Here is a 25,568-nt window from a genome sequence, read left to right as displayed (position 1 = left end):
TTTTCCAAAATATGTATATGTGTTTGACCATTTAAGGGTTAACTCAACATTACTAGCTACAAGCAGAACGATTAATATAATGTATATACGCGTTTACTTCAATAATATACTACATACACACCTGTCGTTAACATACACAACCTGTCTCATATACAACACATAAGGTATACAACACAGGTATACAACACATAAAACACTTTGTGTTTCACTAGAACATTTGCTAGAAACACAATACCAAAGACCAGCCAGTGTTTCATCAGATGGCAATTTACCAACAGCATCAAAGGCATAACGCAGCTTTACACATTCTGTCACTTGCTATTATGAATTCAATGTGAGTCTCTTTAAAGCTGCTGTCCAGAGTTTGAATCGCAGCGTCTCCCAAAACACTGGTGGTCCCACCCTCCCTCCCTCTGATTTCACCCCTTTATTTGTGCACGCGCGCAGTACATGAGAGAAGTGCCCGGAGTGCTGCAGCATCTCGCCTGTTTTGCTGTTTTCCCCTCTTCTACATTTAGTAAATAATAAAGGAATTACGTTAGAATGCTGTATTGAGTCTAACTTGTCCTAATACCAAAATAACATGAATCTGCTAGGACGAACGAGTAAAGTTTCAATATGTGATTACACTTGTGTATCCCTCTCGATGACGTTGTTTATCAAACTTAGTGCATTTACGCGTGTATATGTGTTACATTGTTTATTTATTTCTATCTAGAGTTCAGAATTGCATGACTCCTCTGACGAAGAGTATGTCCCAGACGCCCCAACATCTTCCTCCAGAGGTCGGGCATCTAAACGAAGCCGTCAGGCGGGCTATGGAGGCCGTGGTCGGGGAGCGACGCGAGCACCCCGAGCCAAAAAACGTCCTGCAGTCTCTTGGCCTGACAAGCCGTGCGATTGGTAACTTTTCTGGAAGTTGCTGAGCCCTGATGCTCTCTCCTCCACAAGCAAAACAAATGTGCGCGCGGTTGCGTAGTGCGTAGCTCGCCCACCTCTGCATGGGCTTGCTTGCTGTGCGCGTAACCGTTGATTGACAGCATGACAAAGCTGAAGCTCGAACTTGATTGGTCGGCAGCAACCGGCGCTTTTTGGAATAACATGGGGGTCTATGAGAGGAAGGCGGAGCTCAGGAATAAATTTTCATATCGCGTTATACTAACTTTATATTATAGTATCGAACTAGACTAACACATTTAAGCTTTGTTAAAAAATGATACATAAATTGAAAACAAACAGAAACTCCGGACAGCAGCTTTAAGGGACTAGAGTCAACAAATCTATCCCAGCTGACTTAGGGCGAAGACAGGGGAAACCCTGGGCAGGTTGCTAATCTGTCACAGGGCTACACAAATAGACAAACAATGACATTCACAGTCACACCTCTGGACAGTTTAGAATCATGCATGTACAGGGAGAACATGTAAACTCCATGCAGAAAGATTCCAAGCCCTGGCCAGGAAGTGAACATGGTTTTTGTGTGAGGCAGCAGTGCTAACCACCAGTCCACTGTGCAGTCCTGATCCAAAAACTTTTTCAAATTTAAATCTTATTGAGAGAAAAAACATGGAACTCTCCCAACCAATGATATGGATGATTTTTTTCCTGGTCAAATACAATTCAAAGAATTAACCTGTATGTTGCACGAACAAACCTGTGTGCAGATATTTGTGCTTGCAAACAAAAAATCTGTTAATCAGACAGTAACATAAAATCAGGTTACTCTGAGTCATCGACTGAGGTAGAAATGTCAATTAAGTAGTGAGCATGTGAAGGTTGTCAGTAAAGTTTTGTGTACGAAAAGCCAATGACAGAACAATTTCAGACCACCTGAAACCATTTCAAGGACCTCCTGTGCCTCCTTGTGTTTCCCAATGCATATCTGAAGCTAAAGAAGCAGCTAACAGGAGCTAGGCCAGAATCCAGTGAAGTTTTCACCCATCTACACCACATATTGTTCAAGCTTCAGTTACCAGTATCTGTAGACAATAGTTAAGTCATTCAATAATTCACTGCACCCACCATTGCATGGAGTAGAAAATCAGCAACAATAGATGTGAATACAACAAGCTAAAAAAAATGACAATCATTTTGTGGACTAGTAAACCATGTTTAGTTCTGGTACCTAATACAGATAAGACGACTGAGACATTTGGGATTTTTTTTTTACAACAGGAAACTGGAGACGTATGACCAAGCTTTTTGACTATATTTAAATGAAACAGATTTACCTTTCTAGACAGTTTCTTCCGTTTACTTTTCCGGTCCCTGAATTTCGTCCAACATATTTTTCTTCTTTTATCTTCGGGACTCAAGCAGCTCCACCACAAACTCGCCTCTAATGAAAAACTTGGCCGCTCAGTCGTGGGTGTAGCCCGGTGTTTTAATCCTTTCTCCGGGAGAGTCTTTGTCGTCCTCCATAAATGTCATTTTTAACTGTACAGAAAGACGCGGTGGCGTCCAAAAGAAGTGGCAGGAAGCCCTCCAACCCCCCTGTCTGTCCGCCTGACCTGCAGAATGAGAGGAATGTCCAGCCCCCCACCCCAGACCTCCTCCAGCTCATGGAAACTGGATCAAAAAAGTTTTTTTCGGAGTAAGGAAATCCCTCCTCCTTCCTTCTTCTGCAGCTTGTTTTCTCATCGAATCATGATTCACATCCTTTAAAAGAGGCACGGAGCGGCCAAGAGACAAATAACTAAGACTATACTGGGTAAAAGACAGAATTATCAATAAATAAAATAATGTGTTCCGAGGTCAAATTTTAGTCGGCTACATTCTCAAATTAAATTTTTATGCTTAAGATGACAACTAAAGCTTTGTTCTTGGAAGGTGCTCTTTGAAACACAGCACCTTCTAAGAATGAAGCTTTAGGTTTTTTTCCGTTTATCCTCTTTATTGGGCTATTCTGTCAGTCCTGACGTCCATGTCACAATCATGAACTGAGAGAAAGAAAAAGTAGAACGGAATCTGAAGGAAAACAAAACAAAGAAGCTTTGTGAGTTTGAGCAGTGACTGTCGGCCCTTCTGCTGCCTTTGTGTGCCGTCGGAAATATTGGAATTTCGAGGGACCATGCACGTGCGAACTGATTGTTGGTCGGTAATTGCACTTTATTGTCGAAAGTATGTGGAGATGAGACAGCTGCAGTTTTTGTTAGCCAGTGGTGACTAACCAGTAATTACGCCACAGAAATGTAGAAACGTTTTTCATCAGAGCTTGAAGTTGAGCTCTTCATGTAGCCTGTATAGGCTACTTGCAAACTTCATCAATATGAGAGTTATGAAATCTAATGCTGACTTACTTTGGTGTCATATTTTACAGATAATGTTACTATTATCTGTGATGTGCCTAGACTAATACTAGTGCAGTTAACATTATTACCACATCTGTGACTACTGTCCATTCTCAAGATGCTGCAATTAATTTATAGGAAAATTAATCTCATAAACATCATAAACCTAGGAAATTAGCCAAATCATGAAAGACAGATGTACAGTTTTCTTAAGATTTCAATACTGAGAATTCAAAACAAAAGAAGCTGCTTTATACAAGAAAAAACATAACTGAAAAATATTTAGAGTTTTGTAATAGACTAAACTTTTACAATGAAATCACATTAAGCTCAGGACCCAGCTGTGCAACAAACAATTTAACTGTAACTGATAAACAATAATTATTTGTGTGAACGTTCACCTGTCTCAAGTGTAGAGGTATCCACAGGATCTCACTATTAGATCCTGACTTAGCCTGTCGGCAAAAAAGTGATGTCTAGAAATATAGTTGTTTGCACCTTGGTATAGGCTTATTTCTGTGCTGTGCATTTGGTGGAGGCATTTTCTTTTCAAGCATAGCTTCTGTAGATATTCAAATACACTATATTGCCAAAAGTATTCACTCACGGCGACCGACAGCGGTCCACAGTTCGTTCCGTGAGTAGTTTTTACGGTTAAGTCTGATGAGATGCTGCTGAGTTTTGAGCGTAATGTTTCCGTCGACAGCTACACAGGACGAACCGCTCTGGAGTCGCCCAAAGTAAGCCCTGAAAGTAAGCCCAAGCCAGCCAATCAGCGCACGATGAAGGCGATGATGTCATTTAGCGACTTCTAGCGACTTTTAGGACAGCCAATAGCGACTTTCCTTAATGTAGCCGCAAGGGGACACAAGCCAGTGTCTTATTGTGCCGGTCCCAAGCCCGGATAAAAACAGAGGGTTGTGGCAGGAAGGGCATCCGACGTAAAATTTTGGCCAAATCAAACATGCGAATCAAATGTATGACTTCCATACCGGATCGGAATGGGAAGGACGTGCAGCAGGTTAGGGTGATAAAGGATAAGGATGGAAGTGTGTTGACAGGTGCCAATAGTGTGATGGGAAGATGGAAAGAGTACTTTGAAGAGTTGATGAATGAGGAAAATGAGACAGAACGAAGAGTAGAAGAGGTGACTGTTGTGGACCAGGAAGTAGCAAAGATTAGTAAGGATGAAGTGAGGAGGGCATTGAAGAGGATGAAGAGTGGAAAGGCACTTGGTCCTGATGATATACCTGTGGAGGTATGGAAGTGTCTTGGAGAGGTAGCAGTAGAGTTTCTGACTGGGTTGTTCAATAGGATCTTAGATAGTGAGAAGATGCCTGAGGAATGGAGGAGAAGTGTGCTGGTGCCCATCTTCAAGAACAATGGAGATGTGCAGAGTTGTGGCAAGTACAGAGGAATAAGGCTGATGAGCCACACGATGAAGCTATGGGAAAGAGTAGTTGAAGCTAGACTAAGGGCAGAGGTGAACATCTGTGAGCAGCAGTATGGTTTCATGCCAAGAAAGAGTACAACAGATGCAATATTTGCTTTGAGGATGTTGATAGAAAATTACAGAGGTCAGAAGGACCTGCATTGTGTCTGTAGATCTGGAGAAAGCTTATGACAGGGTGCCCAGAGAGGAACTGTGGTTCTGTATGAGGAATTCTGGAGTGGCAGAGAAGTATGTTAGAGTAGCACAGGACATGTATGAGGACTGTAAGACAGTGGTGAGGTGTGCTGTAGGTGTGACAGAGGAGTTCAAGGTGGAGGTGGGACTACATCAGGGATCAGCTCTGAGCCCCTTCTTGTTTGCTATGGTGATGGACAGAATGACAGGTGAGGTTAGACAGGAGTCTCTATGGACTATGATGTTTGGAGATGACATTGTGATCTGTAGTGAGAGCAGGGAACAGGTGGAGGAGAAGCTAGAGGCATGGAGGTTTGCCCTGGAAAGGAGAGGGATGAAGGTTAGCCGCAGCAAGACAGAGTATCTGTGTGTGAATGAGAGGGACCCAAGTGGAAGAGTGAGGTTACAGGGAGAAGAGATCAAGAAGGTAGAGGATTTTAAGTACTTAGGGTCAACAGTCCAGAGCAATGGAGAGTGTGGAAAAGAGGTGAAGAAGCGTGTACAGGCAGGCTGGAACGGCTGGAGAAAAGTGTCAGGTGTGATGTGTGATAGAAGAGTTTCAGCTAAAATGAAAGGAAAGGTTTACAAAACTGTGGTGAGACCAGCCATGTTGTTTGGTCTGGAGACAGTGTCCCTGAGGAAAAGACAAGAGGCAGAGCTGGAGGTAGCAGAACTGAAGATGCTGAGGTTCTCTTTGGGAGTGACCAGGATGGATAGGATCAGGAATGAGTACATCAGAGGGACAGCACATGTTAGAGGTTTTGGAGATAAAATCAGAGAGGCCAGACTGAGATGGTTCGGACATGTCCAGAGGAGAGAGAGTGAATATATTGGTAGAAGGATGCTGAGTTTCCCACTGCCAGGCAGGAGGCCTAGAGGAAAACCAAAGAGGAAGTTTATGGATGTGGTTAAAGAGGACATGAAGGTAGTTGGTGTGAGATGCAGCAGACAGGTTTAGATGGAGGCAACTGATTCACTGTGGCGACCCCTGAAGGGAAAAGCTGAAAGGAAAAGAAGAAGAATAGCGACTTTCCTTACTGAGGAGTTGGCAACAGTGGGAAAATGATAAACAGTCATCCACAGCTGTCAGGACTATCTTTTAGCAAGTGGTAAGTTTAAACATATTCTCTTTTTCAACAGCTAAATGTGTCTTAGACATTAACTGTATCCTGTTGTTGTTAGTGTGACATGTTTATTGCAAAAAACAGCACTTTTGTAATGCGTAGTGTGACGTTGATGCTCCCTATTATACTTCAGTGAACTTGTTTATTAGAAATATTGGGTACACAACAAAGACAGCACATATTACCGACTTTTCTGTGATGTACATCTCCCTTTCACTAGTTGGTTCAGAGTATATAGCGCTCGGGGAGTAGCTAACGTAAGTTTATAATGATCTCGTCATAATAATGCTTGTTATCGTAAAGTAATCTGGCGACTCTTGCCATCATAATCACGTAATAATACTTCTACAAAAATGTGTGCTCTGTGGAGGTTCTGGCCAGCTGAATACTGTATATTACGTTTTAGAGCCGTTTTATGATCGTAATTTTATGAAATATCATAAATGCCCACCTAAGACCTCTTATTGTGTGCACCCCAGTATAATTATGGGATCACCTGCCATAAAATGACGATTTGTACATGGTATTACACCAACAAGAGTATACCAACAAGTGTTATTGTTTTAACAATTAACAAAGTTATCAGTTTATGTATACAGGTGTGCTGGTGACATGTGCTTAGTTTTCTATATTATTTTACAGACACTGCTGCTGGGGATTTTTTTGAGGAGGAAGACGACCAGGAGATGGTGATGGTGGCCTCACAGGCTGAGGAACAACTTCCTCGAGGTATCTAATCCCAAACAATGTTTTACAAACAATTTAATAAAATAAAAATATTTTTTTAATTACATTAAATGTTCTTTTCTTTTACAATACAGAGAAATGGCGCTTATCAAGTGTCAAGCTACATTTACTCTTTGAGTGCACTTCATCAAAGCAAAAAGGGAACTTAAAGGTGTATGTAAACTGTATTTCTTTCATTTTTGTCGTAATCACTGACCAAAGCTCATTCCTCATCTCACACCTCCCCTAAGTGTGGTTGCAGAATGTTGTAGTTTAGAGGTGCTCACAGTATGTGTTAGAGCTGCTTTGCTTCATACTTGGCTGATCCCATCCCACTTTTCTTTTTGTATTTGACCTAATGGTGCTTGGGTGAAAAACAGGATGATTTTCACAGCTTCCTTCCATAACTCCAGGATTTCATCATCATGTCGCCTTGCTACTAATCATACATGCTTTCTACTAATTGTTGTAGTCGTAGTGGTTGTCCAGCAGCGCTGAGAAAGACATGCAGTGAAAATCTTTACATAACAACAATAAACTAATTGTTTTGTCTCTTTTTGCGCAGCCACCGCTGCCTCAAGAGGGCCTGCTCGCGCTCCTGTTCCTGCCCTGGCCCCGGCCCCTGCTCCTCCAGCTGTGTGGACTCCTGGCCCGGTGGTCCATCCCCCTGCAGAGCTTCCTGTCCACTGGAATGAGCACCTCCCATCATTCCAGCAAGACTGGATCAGGAAGACTCTGTTCAGGGCCAACACTAAAACAGAGAGCTGATACCACATCCCAAGTTCTGGTGTTACCCTCCCCATCTTCACTCAGCCTCCTGCCTCTCCTGACCTCTTCTTCTGCCGCCCTCTGTTCCTCTGGATGCCCCTGAAGATGTGGCCCATCCCACTTGTCTGTGTCCAGCCAGCCTGCAATAACCACAAGTTGACAGCTGCTGGGCTCTACTGCACTGTGCGCAAGGTCCTGGACATTTTGTGGGCCAGTGGAGCCCACAAAAGAAAGTATGCGCATAAAGTGGCATTCAACAAGTGCACCAAGTGTGGGCAGCCCAAAACAAAAGAGTTTGGCCATAGTTGCTTCAGGAGTGCCACTTTTTGCCCCAGTTTCTCAGGTGGCAAATCTTTAGAGAAGTGGCTGGCAGAACAGCGCCAGCAGAAGAAACCGGGAAACCCACCCCCCTAATCTGGAGGTGGACACACACTTGTAAATACTGTATATTAGACTGTGTAAATATGTAAATACATCTTTATACTTACCTCAGCTGCTACACTAACCAATCTATGCCAATGAAATGTAAATACCATTTTACTTACCCTAGACCCGTATAGCCATCAGTGTTAATAATAAACATGCAAGTACACCTTTATACTTACATCAGTGCTACAGTAACTAATCTATGCCAAAAGAAATCTATTATAAATACCATATCTATGTGTAAATACTGTTGATATTTTTTATTTGTATATAGTTTGTATGATGTTGTCTTTATTTCATTTATATTACTCAGTATACTGTATTATATTTCCACATTGTTTATTGTTGTTTATCAGTGGAAGTGTGTTATGTCTTTACTTTGTTTTTGTAAATAAATGCTGCTCAAAGATTCCTATTCATCGCTTTGCTTTTAATTGCCTGAAGACTGGAGTGTGCAGTGTTTACTTAACTGAGGTCAGGGGCACTGTAAATCACAGCAGCTTGTCTTTGAACACTAGGCTCCTGGGGGTCAGAGGAAGGTCAGGGCAGGTGCCTGCTCCTCATATGAACTCTGACTCAGGTTCATTCAGAGGCTATTACAAATACAGTTACACTATTGTTACATTAAAGCTGCTGTCCGGAGTTTCTGTTTGTTTTCAATTTATGTATCATTTTTTAACAAAGCTTAAATGTGTTAGTCTAGTTCCATACTATAATATAAAGTTAGCATAACGCGATATGAAAATTTATTCCTGAGCTCCGCCTTCCTCTCATAGACCCCCATGTTATTCCAAAAAGCGCCGGTTGCTGCCGACCAATCAAGTTCGAGCTTCAGCTTTGTCATGCTGTCAATCAACGGTTACGCGCACAGCAAGCAAGCCCATGTTGAGGTGGGCGAGCTACGCACTACGCAACCGCGCGCACATTTGTTTTGCTTGTGGAGGAGAGAGCATCAGGGCTCAGCAACTTCCAGAAAAGTTACCAATCGCACGGCTTGTCAGGCCAAGAGACTGCAGGACGTTTTTTGGCTCAGGGTGCTCGCGTCGCTCCCCGACCACGGCCTCCATAGCCCAGCTGACGCCTTCGTTTAGATGCCGTGGTCAGGGTGCTCGCCTCGCTCCCCGACCACGGTCTCCATAGCCCGCCTGACGGCTTCGTTTAGATGCCCGACCTCTGGAGGAAGATGTTGGGGCGTCTGGGACATACTCTTCGTCAGAGGAGTCATGCAATTCTGAACTCTAGATAGAAATAAATAAACAATGTAACACATATACACGCGTAAATGCACTAAGTTTGATAAACAACGTCATCGAGAGGGATACACGAGTGTAATCACATATTGAAACTTTACTCGTTCGTCCTAGCAGATTCATGTTATTTTGGTATTAGGACAAGTTAGACTCAATACAGCATTCTAACGTAATTCCTTTATTATTTACTAAATGTAGAAGAGGGGAAAACAGCAAAACAGGCGAGATGCTGCAGCACTCCGGGCACTTCTCTCATGTACTGCGCGCGTGCACAAATAAAGGGGCGAAATCAGAGGGAGGGAGGGTGGGACCACCAGTGTTTTGGGAGACACTGCGATTCAAACTCCGGACAGCAGCTTTAATAACAAATAGTAGGCTCAAATAAATAATTTATAATAAAAATATGTATGCTTCAAGTTGGCTAAACAGTAATTGTATCTCATTTTACACTATTTGCATTGTGCACAGTCACTTCTGTAGGCCTAGTACACATTATATAGACTTTATTGCCAAATAAACATTATATTGATTGACAAATAAATAAAGGTTTGGAAACAGAGTTTGTCAAAACAGTGTAACATTGTTAAACAATCCAGGAAGCAAATATATCTGGCATAGCTTTGATGTTATGGATGAAAGAATCTGCTCTATTGGGTGGGGCTATATAATGGGCACAATGTCATGGACGAATGGCACTAGTGTCTGCTTAAAACAAGGATCGTGAGATCGCAACAGACTCTGGTATACACGTTGTTTTTTTGTTTTTTTTTACTTTTTTTTAATTTTTATTCATTTACATATACAAACAGAACATGAGATCATCATGGGTGTCACAATTACATCAAAGATTCTTTTACACATACATCACATTATAATGTCACATCATTCAAGGTGCATACACAATCCATCTTTTCCAGCGTTTGATACCTTTCTCCAGTTTGAGTCTCAAAACAAAAGTAAGTCTCTCCATGCAATAAATTTCTTTAATGATCCCATGCCACTGGTCCAATGTTGGAGGGTCCGACTGCAACCATTTCCGGGTTATAGCTTTCCTACTACTTGCCAGAAGTATTTTCAATAAATATTTGTCCCTATGTAGAACTGTATCTGGTATTTTACCAAGATATAAAGTAACAAAAGAGTAATCTAAATCCACCCCTATTATTTTATTTATCTCAGCTGCCACCTCCCTCCAGTATGGTTGGACTTTCGGCCAGGCCCAAAACACATGAAAGTGATTAGCCATAGAGTTACCACATTGCCTCCAACAAACACCTCGGCTCTGTACGCCTGTTTGCCGTGCTGTTATTTTAGGAGTTATAAAAAATCTCACTACATTCTTCCAGTCAAACTCTCTCAACGATCTTGAGTTTGCAGTGGTCACTTGTGTTTCACATATTTCCATCCAAGTCTCTTCTGATATTTGTGTTTCTGGCTCCCTCTCCCATTTTTGTTTAATGTATGTCGTAGAATGATTTTTAGAAGCTTGTATACTTCCGTATATCCTTGAGACCAACTTTTTGTTGTCTTCTTTTTGATACACATCATGAAATATGGAAATCAGATTATATTCCCCCTCCTCTTTGGTCTGTAGTTTTTTATTATAATAGTCTCTGACTTGCAGGTATCTATAGAAGTCCTGTTTTTCCAATCCATATTTGTCTGAAATTGACTCATAACTCTGAAATTTGTTGTTTGAGGTGAGGGAACAAAATGATGTGATACCTCTCTTAACCCACTGTTTAAAGCCCCTGTCTAATCTAGCAGGTTCAAATTCTGGATCATATGCTACCCAATTCAAGACCCCAACCTGCTTCTCTATTTGTAACTTCCTCAAGACCTTAAACCAAAGCTTGAGGGTGAACAAAGTCCACTTATTTAAGCTGTTATAATGTTTTTCGGCTTGGCTTTTATTTCCTATTATAGATTGTATTGGAATTTTTAGCTGTGAGATTTCTAGAAATTTCCATTTAGATTCATAATTTGGAGCGCACCAGTATATTACGGGCTTCAATTGTGCGGCATAATAGTAATCCTGTAAGCATGGTAAGGCTCTTCCTCCCTTCTCTTTTTTCAAATGTAATATCTTAAATTGAACCCTAGGTTTTCTATTGTTCCAAATGAACCTTGAGATCCAGGCGTTCCACTCATCAAATTGTTTTTGAGGTACCTCCAAAGAGAGAGACTGAAAGAGATAAAGAAGCCCTGGCAACACATTCATTTTAATTATTTCTATTCTATTGCTCATATCTAGTGGGAGGAGGGTCCAGCTAGAAATGTCAGATTTGATATCTTTATTGATGGGGCCATAGTTGCTTTCAAAAAGTTTTGACATGTCTTTAGTTAGGTTTATTCCTAAGTATTTTATTTTGGGCGAATCCCATTTGAAATCATATTTCCTTTTTGTTTCTGGGTGGGGGGTATAATTATATGTGAGGGTTTGTGTTTTTTGAATGTTTAGCTTATACCCAGAATATGAGTTATATTTGTTTAGGAGGGACATCAATTTAGCAATGCTTGAGTCAGGCCTTGTAATAAAAAGCAGGACGTCGTCTGCAAACATGCAAGTCTTATGTTCCTCTCCTCTGATCGTAATCCCTTTTATCTCAGAGTCCTCTCTAATTGCTTGGGCCAGGGGTTCAATAAAAAACGCAAATAAAGTCGGGCTAAGGGGACAGCCTTGGCGAGTCCCTCTTTCCAAATAGATGGTTTGCGACAAGTGTCCATTAACCTTAATCCTGGCTGTTGGTGATAAGTATAACGCTCTAATACATTTAATAAAATCATCTTTGAAGCCAAATCTTGTAAGTACCTTGTACAGATATTCCCAACCCACTGAGTCAAAAGCCTTTTCGGCATCCAGACTAACCAGCATTGCACTGGTGTTTTCTGATATAATATGACTCATCACTTGTAGCGTTCTCCTTAAATTATCCTGTGTCTGTCTATTTAGTACAAAGCCTGTTTGGTCTAAATCTATCAGCTCCGGTACAATAGATTCCAATCTCTTAGATAGGATTGAAGCAAATAATTTATAATCTATATTCAAAACTGAAATTGGTCTGTATGAGCTGCATTCCTTTTTATCTTTACCTTCTTTCGGGATGATAGAGATAACCGCTTCCTTCCATGATTGGGGGGCTTCCCCTGTTCTCAATGTATGGTTAAAACAATTAAGCAGCACAGGTATTATTTGGAGTTTAAATGTTTTATACCATTCAGACGGGTATCCATCTGATCCCGGAGCCTTATTAGTTTTCAATCTTGAAATAGCTTTATTCAGTTCTTCTGCTGTTATCTCCGCCATAATTTCCTTATTCTGTTGTATACACGTTGTTTTTAATCTCTGAACCATAGTATGCTCAAATGTTGCTGGAGCATCCTCCATTCACTTTTCGGTGAAAACTGGCCTCCTTTTTACGTCATTTTCGCGTGTGCGGGGGGGGGCAAGAAGATTGGGCCCCATCTTGCGCCTTCTTATTCATCTGATCTTCTTTTACCATATCGACCCTCGCGGACCCTGAGGTCCTCTGGCAGGGGCCTTTTAATTATACCACAAGCCAGAACTAAAACCCACAGTGACGCCTGTGGAACAGCCTGCCGGAGAACCTCAGGACTGCAGAGACTGTTGATGTTTTTAACAGAAGGTTAAAAACACATCTTTTTAATCAGGCTTTTAACTGACCTTTTAATTCCTTCTTATGTTCTTATCATTACTTATCCATTATCTTATTTATTTTTATTACTTTAACTGTTCATTTTATTCATCTTATCATACAGCTCCTTTATTTTATATGTTAAAGTTTTGCTGTTTTTTTTAATTCCAGTCTTTCCTCTGGGGGATCCTCCTCACTGGCTGCAGCATCTGGTCTGCTGCTGGGGGTTCTGTCCACGGGTCCCTTCGCTCTGGTTGGATGGGGGGTTTCCCACCTCGGTGTGGGGGTCCCCCTGTCTGTTGGGGTTTGGAGGGCCCACATACCAGTACCCCCGGCGGTCATGGCCTGCAGCTCCTCCCAGTGTGGACGACGAGTGTGTGACGTTTTCCATGACCCTGGGTGCCATGCCATGTCTCCATACAGTCGTAGTGAGAATGTGTGTGTGTGTGTGTGTGTGTGTGTCTTGCTATCATTGTGGGGACATACCATTGACTCCCATTCATATCTAACCCCTAACCCTTACCCCTAACCCTTACCCTAACCTTAACCAAACCCTAACCCTCATCCTAACCAAAACAATGGCTAACCCTAAAGAAACGTTTTTGCACTTTTATTTTTTTCAGTAACAACAACATGGCCAAGAAAACACTGTTTAAACTTGTGGGGACCGAAATGAGGTCCCCACAAGTGACATAGTTTTCGGTTTTCCTACAGTTGTGGGAACATTTGGTCCCCACACTATAGCAAAAACATGGGCACACACACACACACACACACACGTGTGTGTGTGTGTGTGTGTGTGTGTGTGTGTGTGTGTGTGCAGATATATATGTACATACCCAGGGTGGGAGGGAAAGATTTTCTTGTTTTTATTTTAATGTTTTTCAATGTTTTAATGTTGTGAAGCACTTTGTGGTGCGATTTCATCGGAGGAAAAGTGCTATACAAATAAAGATTGATTGAGGGGTTCTGCTTGTGTCTTCAATGCACAGCTGACTCCCTCTTGGACGTCCCTTCGTTCTGCCCCTAGTCATGCTGCTATAGGCCTATAGGCTGCTGGGGGACTTCTCTGGATGCACTGAGCCCTTCTCTATCTACCTTTACATTTAATATGTATACCGTTATTGCATTACATTCACTCTGTTTGCCCCTGTGTTATTTCTCAGAGTGTCCCTGGTCCCAGAGCTGGATGCTTCCGATCTGCAGTTGATGTTCCACCAACTGGTCCAGTCTCCACCATGTCCACTGTGGGATGCTGCTGCTGACCTCCCTCCAGCCCTCCACTTCCAACTCCCCTTTTCCTCCAGTCAACTCTGCATCGCCCTCAGTATACTTGTTATGCTAATCTACATACTGTTTGAATTTTACTGCTAGCTATATATGGAGTGCAAAGAAATGTCACTACTGGATTTGTTGCACAGGTGGCATCCTCTGACAGTTCCACGCTGGAATTCACTGAGCTCCTGAGAGCGACACATTCTTTCACTAATGCTTGTAAAAGCAGTCTGCATGCCCAGGTTCTTGATTTCATGTACCTGTTGCCATGGAAGTGATTGGAACACCTTATTGTGATTATTTGGATGGGTGAGTGAATACTTTTGGCAGTACATATATATATATATATATATATATATAGATAAGAGATATCTATATATATATATCTTCTTTCTTGAGTCTGTTTGCACATGCAAAATGAAATGTGATTAATACAGATGATAATATTAACAAATCCACAGCAACTCTGTGATTAATCTGATTAAAAATTTGAATCGCTTCACAGCAGTAATTAATAGATAGATAGATAGGTAGATAGTATATATCTATACTCCAGAGATACAGTGATATCTATCTATCTATATAGATATATATAGATATAGATATAGGAGCTTTACATTGGGGTGTGAAGAGGTGCAGTCATTTGTGTACAGGGAGAAGAGCAGTGGGGAGAGCACACATCCCTGATGATGCGGGTGCTGGATGTGAAGATGCACAACCTCACAAGCTGCTGTCTGTCAGGAAGCTGGAGATCCACTGACAGGTGGAGGCTGCCACCGACAGTTGGGTTTGGGCAGGAAGAGATCTCGGATGATCATTTTGAACGCCAATCTGAAGTCCACAGAGTCCTCATGTAGGTCCCTGGACTTGATGGATTATGTTAATTTTGTCGTTTCTTACTATAGAATAGCGTTACTTGTTAAACTGACAACTATGTAAGGAAAAGAGAGTTTTTGCCTTGCTGACATGCTTCGACTGTGTCTGTGGTCTTCCTCGGAGCGTCATCTGACGCCAGCCACGCCATCACCAGATGGTCTCTGGAGAATGAAATATCAGGTGTGTGAGAGCCATACTTGTAGTTCCTTTGTAAGATTCCGACAAATACAATAAATATTATTGCTTTGTATGCCTGCCTGCTGTGTTCCATTGCCCTGCACATGAGTCTCAGCCTTCGGCTGATAGCAACAGAAACATTTGGTTTGCAAACACTTGAAACAAAAAGTTTTTGTATTTATTTTTTTTAACAGCAGTCTTCCCTTTACACAGTAGCAGTTAACATATTTCTTGTAAATATCAACTTTAACATTAATGTAATCGAGTAAAACCTAAGCTATTATCCTATTATTGATTTCAGGAGGCATACGGGGGACCATGCTCCACTATCCATCAAAGAATCAAAGGGGTTTCTGTGGAGAGTGGCTTTCTTCAAGTTCCTGGGGACTCACTTATCTGAGGACCTCCCCTGGACAGCCAACACAGCAGCACTGGTTAAAAAGGCACAGCAGAGACTTTAATTCCTTCCAGTGCTGAGGAGGAACCACCTGGAGGAAAGACTGAAGGTGTCCTATTGGGCCACTATGTTGGTGCTTACATACTGTGCAACTGTCTGGTTTGCAGCCTGCTTCGCCACAGACAGGAAGGTTCTGCAGAGAGTCACCAGGTGCCATGTGTGTGTCATAACTCAGTCTTATTAACTTTGCAGTAGAGTTGCTAAATGTGTGTCATTACAGGGAAAAGCAGTCATACAGTCAAACACCATTCAGAATGGCTGCAGTAAGAAATGGTTTAATAGTTTGAAGTTACAATGTACAATACAGTTACCCACTACCCGACAGATGGTGGGGCTTTTTTAAGCCATTTGGCCATCTGACATGCAGTTTCGACCAGCCATAAAGCCATATTTTTCACAGTGTAGCTGCAGTTGAAAGCGATCAATAATGAGGAGAGCTATGGAAACACAGGCAGGAGGCAAAGAACACAAAGCTAAAATAGAACTATGACCTGGAAGAGGACAGAAATAGTGGTCCCATTTACATCAGTTGCTGACTGATATGTTTAGAAACATCTGATCTGGATGCATCTGATCAGTTCGTGCCCTCAGGGCTTCTGCAAGAGATCTAGAAGCAGCCAAATCAGATAGCCACAGAAAAGCACTCATTCTGTAAGCAGTTTACAGCTGTTGCTCTTCCTCAAATAAGTCGAAGGAGGCCTTTCCTGTCCAGCTCGACTAAAGAGAGGTGCTGCAGGATCTTCAGCTTGGCATCACTTGGTTTCATTTTCAACTGCTTCATCTTCTGCAAACTGAGCGATCCACTCCAGGGGACAAGAAGAAACAGAGAGGCAGTCAGTGATGCTACACAGTATCACATTACGTGCCGACAATAGTCTACGCAAGTTGATAAGCATTTTTCAGAAAGAACTACTATACTGTAGCACGGGTCTTGATTTCTATGCTCAAGTGGCAAAAACTTAAACAATTTCAGTGGATCATCTGGTTTCTAAAATTGGGGAACATCACTTAGTAAAAGGTAATTCCTTTAAAGACACACTTTCTCAAAAAAAAAAAAAACTGTTGGGAGTACAGGTGTACAATACAAGCAAATACACTAATAAACCACAACATTAAAACCACTTGGCTAATTTTGTGTAGGTCACTCTTTTATCCAGATAGCTTTGAAACATTCTTGTATGCACATGGGCTCTCCGGGGTTGTTCTCTGGTGCCTGGCATTAGCACATTGGCAGTGGATCAGGCTTGTTACTCTTTATTTGGTTACATGGGTTTTGATCTTGATGAACATAGGAGTCCAGAGTATTTTGGGAGAAATGTTCAATACAACAGGAAGTTCTATAAATATGCTACTTTCAGAGCAACGTAGTCAGGTCTATAAATGTTTGGACATTGACACAGTTCTTAGCACTCAGCATTGTATACCACCACAATGGATTTGAAATGAAAGACTTTCGGCTTTAATTTGAGGGTATTTACATCCAAATCATGTGAACAGAGGAGGAATTACAACACATTTTAGAAATGCCATCCACCTTTTCAAGGGAGCAAAAGTAATTGAACAGGTGGCTGCTCAGCTGTTTCATGGCCAGGTACACGTAATTACCTCCTTATTTCATTTACACAGAGCAGATAAATGTGGTATTTACGTTTGGAATCTGTTGAGGTCAACTCTCAATATGAAGTCCAAAGAGCTGTCACTATCAGTGGAGCAAGCCATCATTAGGCTGAAAAATCAAAACAAACCCATCAGAGAGATAGCAAAAACAGCCAAAATGATGGGAAGGCAAGAGTATGGAGAACGGAAGGAACTGCTTAAGCTCCAAAGCCTATCATCTCATCAGTGAAGCATGGTGGTGATAGTGTAATGGCGTGGGCATGTATGGCTGCCAATAGAACTAGTTCTCATATATTTTTTGATCATGTGACTGTTGACAAAAGCAGCAGGATGGAATTCTGAAGTGTGCAATATTATGTACACATATTCAGCCAAATACTTCAGAACTCTTTGGACGGCGCTTCATGGTGCAGATGGACAATGACCCCAAGCATACTGTGAAAGCAAGTAAAGAGCAAGGCAATCGTGCTAACCACCAAGCCACTCTGCAGCCCCCAACCAAAGAGTAAAAGTGACAATTTGACTTATCATTATGTTAGTTTGTCTAATTATTTTGGTCCCTTAAAAAGGTGGGAAGCACACATAAAATGTGTTGTAATTCCTACACTGTTCTCCTGATTTGGATGTAAATATGCTCAACTTAAAGCTGAAAGTCTGCACTTAAAGCACATCTTCATTGTTTCATTTCAAATCCATTGTAGTGGTGTACAGAGATGAAATGCTGAAAATGTTATCGATGTTCAAATATTTATGGACCTGACTGTAACTCTGTGAATCCACTGTCATAATTACTCAGACTCTTCACTTAAAAAGATTATTTCTGAACATTATGTAGTTTAGTGTAATCATGTTCACTGGATTCACTCTTCAGTAATCTTTCTGATTACAGACGCAGGCACACTGTCCAAACCTGTCACTTCTGCTAAGATGCTCCTGAAGCTGTTTGTAGAATGCATTGAGGTCAGTCAGCTCAATGTTGGAGCGTATGCTGAGGGGAACCGTGTCTAACATGGATACACTCAGCTCCTCATAGCCACAGCCTGGGGACACACAGACATGTCAGGGTCACAGTTCAATTCATTTCCCTGATGACAAAATGCAGGAACTGAAGAAGTATGTGGTCTGAAACTGGAACTGATCTGAAAGGCAACAAAATATGCTGTACTTAAGGGTGAGAGCTTACAAAATGATGCACAACTATATCATCTTATATAAATTGTATTCATTTTAAGATGACAAAGACATATTTTTCAGCGACTATTGAAAATAGAAGTGCCAAAACAAAAAGTCAGAGCAACAAAAGTGAATACAACCATGATCACACAAGTTAGAAAATCTATTAATAGTTAAAAAAAAAAAAAAAGAGAGAGTATACTATGCAGCAACAATCAAAGAAAGAGCTATAGCACTAGTCCTCAAAGCCACAGGAGCTACCCGCCAAGAATAAAGCCATGGACAGTGTCCTATTTCCTCTCAAAAACAGATAGGCAAGTGGGGACTTCCGGTGGCGCGGTGAACAGCATGGCAGCTTAGAACCTTGAGGCTCCAGGCACCAGCTTACCTTAATTCAGCTGACAACAGGTCTCGAAACAAGTAAAAAACAATTCAACGAGTGGGGACAAGGTTAAGAAAGGAGGATACGGACGATGAAACAATAATGAACGGGAAACCAAGAAAGAAGCTACAGCAGGGGAGGACCCAGCCAAGGAAAATGGCATCCGCAAAGAAAACGAAACCTTAGACTTAATTAGAAAGACAGTGAGTGAAGTTTTGATTGTAGGGATGGCAACACTCCAAGTCAAATTAAAGAGAGACCTCTCAGAATTCTGTACTTGTTTCCTGGAGGACATTGATAAAAAAAAAAAAAAAAAACTTGGCGCGTTAACGACAGACATGAACCGTAAAATACAGGATACAAAGCCAGACTGAAGGAGCAGTGGAAAATATAGGCGAGCTGGAAGGACACATGGTCGACATGGAGAGATGGGATATCAATGTGAAGGAGGCCCTCATTCAGCTGCTCACTAACCAGCAGGCCCTACAAGAGAAGGTGACCGACATGGAGGGCCAGGCGCGACGTAACATCAGGATTTATGGCGTCTCGGAGGGTGCAGAGGGCATCTCGGCGGCAGCATTCATTGAGAACTTTGTCAAATCAGAGTTGGGGGTAGAGTCTGGACCTGACCTGGCACCGAAACCACCGGCAGATGCCCCACCATGTTCAATGGTAGTACATTTTCTCTGGTTCTCAGTTAAAGAGAAAATTCTCCATGCTGCCTGGAAAAAGGAGCTTCACATCCAAAACCGACGGGTGTACCTTGACCATGATTATGCCACAGTTGTGCAGAATAAGAGGAAGGAATGTGTACCAATTAAAAAAAGTACTGATGGAGAACAGCACACGCTTCCAGACACTACTAACGCGGATGACAGAGTTTTTTGAATCTGGCACCATCATGTTTAACAGTGCTGCACAAGCAGCAGATGACCTGAGGAAATGGGGATTCACAGTGGGTGAGACGCCCGCAGGACCAGGAGTAAGGGCATAACTGAAGAGACGCTGGCGGAGCTGCTGCTATGGGAGACAACCAGGACCAGACACCACGGAAGACGGCACCAGTTCCAGAACCAGATTCGAGACAGGCTGAAGGGGTACCGGAGAGCGAGCCAGGACCAGTGGCGGGCTAAGCATGAGAAGCATGGGCCTATTCTATATTCTCTAAGTAACAACATGGAGACTTGGTTTTTCTTTCACAACATGGACACGGAATACACCACTCAGCAGACTGGAATAAGGTAATTTCACAGAACTGGGTCAAATCCCTCCTTCATTTTCTTTAATAATTGGCAAGGCTGGTGCCTGCAGACTAAAGACTAAGACCCACAAATTTTTTTCCTTCTCTTTTTTCATCCAAGGGGCCCCACCTAGTGGCCACTCTCCTTACTGGCCAAAGCGACATAACAGCTTTGTTGTTTGAAGTACAGCTCTTGTATGTACTTTAGTTATTTACTTTGTTTTATTTATTTGTTTTATGCTGTCTTTTCAGTTAGTTCGAGAGTCTGGGGTATCACAAGTACAGTTATTAAAAAACTAAATGCAGCATAAACACTATCATATACTCTCCCTGAATGTGAACGGGTTAAATAACCCTATCAAAAGAAGCAAAATGATCACTAAAATAAAAGGAGAGAAGACAGACATTGCTTTCTGGAAAAAAAAACACCTTATAGGATCTGAACATGAAAAACTTAAAAAAAAATGGGTTTCAAAAACATCTTCTCTTCATACACAAATGGGAAAAATAGGGGAGTGGCAATATTATTAACAAATGCAACTCAGTTTGAAACTGAAATTGGTCACAAGGAGGATAGATTCATTGTAAAGGAAAATTAGATGGAAAAGAAGTAACTTTATTTAATATCTATGCCCCATTTCCTTGCTTCAGCAACTTATGTGAGATGTATGGCTTGGGGACACAGGATCTCTTTAGGTACTTGCAGCTACAAGATTATTTTTGTAAAGCAATAAAAGAATGCAGTCCATCTGCAGTCACTCAAATATTCATGGACGCTTATAACTTTGGCAACAATAAAGGACTTTTAAGCAAGCTATACCACGGCCTCACCTCTCTGAAGATGGACTCTACAGAATATGTGAAACAAAGATGAAAGAGAGAGCTGAATATAGAAATAACACAGAACATGTGGCTGAGTGCCTGGAAAACACAGGTATCCTCCACCAATTCAAAGACTTGAAGACTTCTGTTGGAAGAACCTAATCCGATTCTTTATCACCCCTAAACAGAAATCAAAACAAACTGACACCCAACACAACTGCTGGAGGGAATGTGGAGAGGTCATGGCTGATCACACTAGTATTATAGTCTTGCCCCGTTATCAAGGTCGATTGGAGTAAGGTGTCAAGAACTATATCAAAGGTCCTAGGTTTTAGTATAAGCATGACATTTATAATTCTCTATTTTGGGATCATCCCTGATGGTATGAATGCAAATGATGCTTACCTCCTCGAAATGTTGCTGGTAGCAAGTAAAAAAACTATCACAAAACATTGGCTCCAGATAACTTGCCCTACCACAGCCCCTTTTTTCAGCATTGTTAAGCAGCTGCATACTCTAGAGCAAATGACCTACTCTATAAGACTCCAAAAAGATTAAGCAGAAAAACGGTAGAGAAAATGGTGTGTGTGTATTTAGCCATTGAAATAGATAAACATTAACTACTATTGTCATTGTGATACCCTATTATTGTGATGCAAAAGCTTGCAATTCATTCCAAGACCCTCCCCTCTGTCTTTATTTTCCTAATTTACTTTATTATTCCTTTTTTAAATTTTCATTTATTTTTAAGTGTGTATATATATATATATATATATATATATATATATATATACACACACACAAAAATAAATTAAACTTTTTTTGCAGAAGCATACTCTCAAACTGAAAGTTGTTGAAAAGTGTATTATAGGAGAAGATTAGGTGCTGTTTTGTTGGCAAAAGGGGGTTGTACAAAGTGTGAACATCAAGGGTGCTAATAATTTTGGCACATATGATTTGATGTAAAATAATTATTTTTTAATGTATGATTTTTTTCCCCACTGAATAAATGCACTTCAATTAAGGGTTGGATTTTCTTCTTTTTTCCATTGTGGTCCTATATTAATTACAAAAAAATGAATTAATTAGAAGCTAAAGAACACTAAAGAACACTAAAGCACACTAAAGCACACTAAAGCACTCCTAAAGCGCCTCCGCTGTGTCCTTAGTCCAAACCTTTACAGTCCTCATGGTGGCCGCTTGCTGTTCCACCAGCGGCCTGTAGATGGTATCGAGGTGACTCAGGTTGATTCACCTCGATACCACCTACAGGCCGCTGGTAGAACAGCAAGCGGCCACCATGAGGACTGACTCCCCCAGAGGAGGGAGAGAAGAAGAGCTTCACGTTAGCAAACAGCAGAGCTCTAGAGATAGTAAGGCTGAATCCCAAACCGCCCCCTACACACACCCCCTACACTACCGAGTGTCACTCCAAAAGAAGTCACACTCGCAGCTGTAGAGGGCACCTATTATTGAAGGTGAAGGGTATAAATACGATCGTCAGGAATGGGATGCCCTGTCGCCTCACCGGAAAACGGAAGACGTCATCGCCATGGTAACACAAAGACGCCTACTGTACATGGCTGTAGCGCTGTGGCACAGGTTGCAACTAACAAGGATCGCTGCTGCTTCCAGAAGACGAAAGCGTCCCACTTTTTTTTCACTCACATGTTTTCCAATCCTATTATCTGGCATTTCAAATCCAACAAATGAATAAATGAATTCTGTCAGTTGTGTTCAAATTTTAAGGTGTCAGGGGGTGCACAATTAAATCAAACGTCAGCAGAGAAGAAGATTTGTTTCTTTTGTTTTATCTTTTTTCACCACTCTTTTTGTGATGTTCTGTCAGTGTGAGAAAGGCGTGGGAGAAATAAAGGACGCATGTGGAGCTCACATCAATATGTTTGTTTCATCCTCCTTTTTGACGTTGCACTTCCTGAAAAAGTTGTCCAGAGTGAGCATCGATGCAGACTCGCTATTTAAGGGCTGAACAGTCCACTCTCCCTCCGCACTACGCGGTTTGGGACGGCCCTTAATATGGAGGACCCTCCGCGGGAACGCGCAAACGGAGGGGTAGTGTGTAGGGATAGTGTGTAGGGGGCGGTTTGGGATTCAGCCTAAGAGTTGCGACACTCCCATAGGGTGCCGTTGTACGCTTTGCAGTCTACTTCCGGGTTGTGGAGGCTTGTTTAGTTCCAAGCACTGCTTCGACAGTGTAGCCACCGTTCATTTGCACTGCAGGTCGTTGTGTATATGTGGAGTTAAGTTGATGAAATGCCTACCTCTTTTGAATTGTCAACTGCCTATATTTTATCAGAGGCTCTTTATGATGCATATGCTGAGCTTTATTTGTATTTGCGCAGCGTAATTATATATATTTTTTATCATGGTAGACGACCGAATTTCTGCTACTTTTTTTCAGCTCGACTCTGCTGTTAGTTGTGAAGTTATCTCCAGGGATATATTGACGGATTAATTGTTGATAAGTCGCTACCTCTTTTTAATTTTAACGTCTTTATATTATATCAGAAGCCCTTTGTGGTGCATACATTTATCTGTATTTGTGAATATTGGCAGATGACCGACTTTCAGGCATTGCCATGTGCTTGTTAGCTCTTCTTTAAAAGCTGCCTAGCTACATCGCTACCTCTTTTTAATTGTCAAGACTACGTCCTTTATATGAGACCCTTTATAATGCATAAACTTATACTTGTAAGTATTTAACAAATATATTTATTAATATCTATCGTACCTATCTATCCGCCAGTATCCCCGAGAGCCCTCACTGAAGACACGAAGACCCTCATTGTTTCTCCCATTGTCAATAAAACATACTATTTCATTCATCAAAGCATAATGAGTTGTTATTCTTGAATATATATTTTGTGTATGTCTTAAAATGGTCATAGTGAGTCAACTCCTGCCTCATCAGAAGTGGCTGGACACTGTCTGCTGAATGTTGTTACTCTGCTTTTCAATAACTCCCAGACTACGGGTAAGTGAATCAGAGAAATATAGACATTGTCTGGAAATACAATAATCCAGCTGGGCAAAAATTAACATCTTCAATCACCTTACATTTCTGTGTAAAAGTCGATTTTCCATGCCAACACGAAAGTGAAACATTCCCTCCAAAACCCCAAAAGTGTCTTTAATATGTCACCTTACGGCTCAAAATGTAAAACTGACATTTACATACATACTCCAATGAATTAATAATCAAACAAGTACTTGGAGGTGTGAATTTATTCCTTTTTAACCGTGAAATCGCCACTCTCAGTCCCATAGAAGGAAATGACAACGCTGCCTGTTTGGAACTATTCAGGCTTACATGAACCACGTGACCGCCCCGCTGCGAGAGCATGAGTGTCGCAACTCTTACTATCTTTAGAGCTCTGGCAAACAGGAGGTCCAGGATTTTATTCCCTCTCGTAGCACAGTCCACGTATTGTGTGAAGGTCGTCAGGACAGGAGAGAGAGAGAGACATGATTGAAGTCGCCACTGATCAGTATGAGGGCGCTGGGATGTTGGGTTTGGAGTCCCGCGATCACAGCGTGGATAACATCACAGGCGCTGGCCGCTGCAGCTGACGGCGGAATATAAACAGCCATAGTGATGGTGTGTGAAAACTCCCGTGGTAGGTAATACGGACGTAATCCCACCGCTAAAAGTTCCACATCAGGGGTGCAGACACTCTCCTTCACAGTCATATGTCCGGGACAACACCATTTGCAGTTCACATAGACAGCAAGTCCCCCTCCTCTCCTCTTACCGCTCTGTGTCCCCCAGTCTGCTCTGACCAGCGTGAAGCCGCCCAGGTCGATCACGCTGTCTGGCGTTGTCCCCTGCAGCCATGTCTCTGTGAAGAAAAGCAGGCTGTTCTCCTTGTAGACTCGTTGGCTGTTCACTAGCGCAATCTGTTGGCGAGTGACCTCAAGTTCCCCATAATGATGGATGGGAGAAAAGGTTTAAATCTTCCTGTCCCTCTCAATCCTCTCTCTGACTTTGGAGCCGGCTTTCTTCCCTCTGCGCGTAGCCCTCCAGATCTCCTCAGGTATGCGTGCAGAGGGACAACTGGCTCCATTACGGTGCTGGAGAAGTTCCTCGCGTGTGTACGTGAGCATTGTAAACAAAGAAAAGTTCCGCTATGATCAACAAAATTCCACCAGAAGTACCACAACTAAAACGTTGCAGGATTAAAGTCAGATGAGTCCAAAAAAAAACAAGAGGGGAAAAATACACAAAAAGGAGAAAGTTGAGTCAGAGCTGCTGCAACAGGCTGCCTCAAATGGAAGAAGTTTGGGATGACTACAACTTTTCCTAGACCTGGCCGTCCAGCCAAACTGAGCAATCGTGGGAGAAGACCCTTGGTGAGAGAGGTAAAGAAGAACCCCAAGACCACTGTGGCTGAGCTCCAGAGATGCAGTCAGGAGATAGAAGAAAGTTCCACAAAGTCAACTATCACTGCAGCCCTCCACCAGTCGGGGCTTTATGGCAGAGTGGCCCGACGGAAGCCTCTCCTCAGTGCAAGACACATGAAAGCCCGCATAAAGTTTGCCAAAAAACACATGAAGGACTCCCAGACTATGAGAAATAAGATTCTCTGGTCTGATGAGAGCAAGATTGAACTTTCTGGTGTTAATTCTAAGTGGTATGTGTGGAGAAAACCAGGCACTGCTCA

General features: G+C 42.0%; 3 protein-coding genes across 7 annotated transcripts in view; 1 reads left to right on the top strand and 2 right to left on the bottom strand.

The window, feature by feature from the left end:
• The window catches only part of amot (angiomotin), a 101,441-nt gene extending 98,878 nt beyond the window's left edge, over nucleotides 1–2,563 (bottom strand). For all 5 annotated transcript variants that reach the window (XM_051937661.1, XM_051937663.1, XM_051937665.1 and 2 more), the window contains exon 1: nucleotides 2,232–2,563. The gene's annotated coding sequence lies outside the window, so the exon portion shown is untranslated. The remainder of the gene's footprint in view (nucleotides 1–2,231) is intronic.
• A 2,234-nt stretch (nucleotides 2,564–4,797) lies between these two features.
• LOC127530564 (uncharacterized) lies at nucleotides 4,798–6,939 on the top strand. Its single transcript, XM_051937690.1, has 3 exons — nucleotides 4,798–6,026; nucleotides 6,684–6,770; nucleotides 6,863–6,939. The coding sequence occupies exon 1, from the start codon at nucleotides 4,946–4,948 to the stop codon at nucleotides 5,873–5,875; it is 930 nt and encodes a 309-aa protein (XP_051793650.1). The 5' UTR covers nucleotides 4,798–4,945; the 3' UTR covers nucleotides 5,876–6,026; nucleotides 6,684–6,770; nucleotides 6,863–6,939.
• An 8,972-nt stretch (nucleotides 6,940–15,911) lies between these two features.
• tiprl (TIP41, TOR signaling pathway regulator-like (S. cerevisiae)) overlaps nucleotides 15,912–25,568 on the bottom strand; it is a 54,694-nt gene continuing 45,037 nt past the window's right edge. Inside the window, exons 12-13 of the mRNA XM_051937700.1 lie at nucleotides 18,180–18,309; nucleotides 15,912–16,455 (exon numbers count right to left, since the gene is read on the bottom strand). Coding sequence (XP_051793660.1) covers nucleotides 16,332–16,455; nucleotides 18,180–18,309 — 254 coding nt within the window. The 3' untranslated portion in view covers nucleotides 15,912–16,331. The remainder of the gene's footprint in view (nucleotides 16,456–18,179; nucleotides 18,310–25,568) is intronic.

Source organism: Acanthochromis polyacanthus, chromosome 17, assembly GCF_021347895.1.
Source record: "Acanthochromis polyacanthus isolate Apoly-LR-REF ecotype Palm Island chromosome 17, KAUST_Apoly_ChrSc, whole genome shotgun sequence".
NCBI classification, from domain to species: Eukaryota; Metazoa; Chordata; class Actinopteri; family Pomacentridae; genus Acanthochromis; species Acanthochromis polyacanthus.
The sequence above is the reverse complement of the archived record's forward strand: the minus strand, read 5'-3'. Positions and strand labels throughout refer to the sequence as shown.